The sequence below is a fragment of the Benincasa hispida genome, chromosome 3, assembly GCF_027475165.1.
Source record: "Benincasa hispida cultivar pf3 chromosome 3, pf3_genome.v1.1, whole genome shotgun sequence".
In the NCBI taxonomy this organism is placed as follows: Eukaryota; Viridiplantae; Streptophyta; class Magnoliopsida; order Cucurbitales; family Cucurbitaceae; genus Benincasa; species Benincasa hispida.
The window spans coordinates 25,158,783-25,160,150 of record NC_143480.1 but is presented as its reverse complement, the minus strand read 5'-3'; the positions used below and the strand labels follow the sequence as shown (position 1 = coordinate 25,160,150).

The 1,368-nt window shown below is 37.9% G+C and overlaps 1 protein-coding gene across 1 annotated transcript; it reads left to right on the top strand.

The window, feature by feature from the left end:
- LOC150037152 (uncharacterized) lies at positions 1-827 on the top strand. Its single transcript, XM_090311894.1, has 2 exons — positions 1-60; positions 223-827. The coding sequence occupies exons 1-2, from the start codon at positions 1-3 to the stop codon at positions 640-642; spliced, it is 480 nt and encodes a 159-aa protein (XP_090168020.1). The 3' UTR covers positions 643-827.
- Positions 828-1,368: the final 541 nt, after the last annotated feature.

Here is a 1,368-nt window from a genome sequence, read left to right as displayed (position 1 = left end):
ATGGAGCTCATACTGTATGAAAGGCCACCTCTACTAAAACTCAAGAAACAAGATCATACAGTAAGGCCTTCATTGTGATAGAAACCTCATGACATATACGAACTCACTCAAGCCATTACAAGGAACAAAGACAACATATAACGGACAAACACAGAAATATGCAAAGTCCACCAACAATGATAGATCATAAGTATAAATCCGAAGAACAAAACTAGAAGATAGTGGAGTAGGAGCTGCAATGCCCTTAAACTTCAGGTGGTTCATTTTGATGGAGGTGGCGATGAGAAAGGAGAGGCCAGCAATGGCACGGTTGGTGGTGTGGTAGGAACTAAGGGAATTGTTGGTAATGGTGGCAAAGGAGGTAAGGTAGCCTTTGGCAATGCTGGTGCTGAAGGCAATGGAGGCAATGTAGCTCTTGGCACAGTTGGCATCGGAGGGAGCGGAGGCAAGGCAGCGTTTGGCAGCGGTGGCAATGTGGCCTTGGGCAAAGGTGGCAGTGGAGGAATTGGAGGTGGAGCTGTTGGTGTATCAAGAAGGCGACGAGAACTAGCAAAGCTCATGTTGATGTTTGCCAATGACAAGGATACAAACAATAGTAACTTCAAGCAGCTGTTGAAAGAAGCCATGGTTTTGAATCAGTAAGAGGCAAGCCTTTTCCAATCCTAGTGAACTGTATTGATTGATTCTGTTTGTTGCTTGAGTTGAAGGAGCATTTGGCCATGATGGATATTTATAAACTTGAGCTTTGACCGTACTTGAGTTTGATGGGATGTAGTTGGGGAGAGAAGAATTAGTTCATCTTCTCAACAACAGAAGATCCTGTTAACGAGACCTACCAAATTTCTTTTGTAGAAGAGGTTCTCAGATTCAATAAACTATAATCCAACCAACTGCATGTTGAGAGTAATTTCAAAATAGTAAAAATCATTTTTATCCTATTCAAAATCACCATAAAATACGTCTTTATTCACTCAAATTGATATAGAGTTTGATTTTACACTTTTACGTACAATTGTCATACAATCAAAATTGATTTTAAATTATTAAAGTCATACTTCATGGTTCTCGTGAACATGATTAAAAGTGAGTTTGACTCTTACAAAATTACTTTCAAACACGCTTGAAAATGTTTGCTTGCTTGGAAGTAATTGAGTTAAAATTACTTTTGTCATGCTCCAAATCATTATCAAACATGTCTTTAATCATTTAAAATTATTGAAAGATAGAAAGAAAAGAGACAAGACAAGGTTTATGTGGAAAACCCTAATCCAAAGAGAAAAAACCACGATTAAAAAATTTTATTGTTTAATGTCATGCTTACAAGAGACCCCAATTTTAGATATAAATGGAATGAGGGGAAATCCTAAT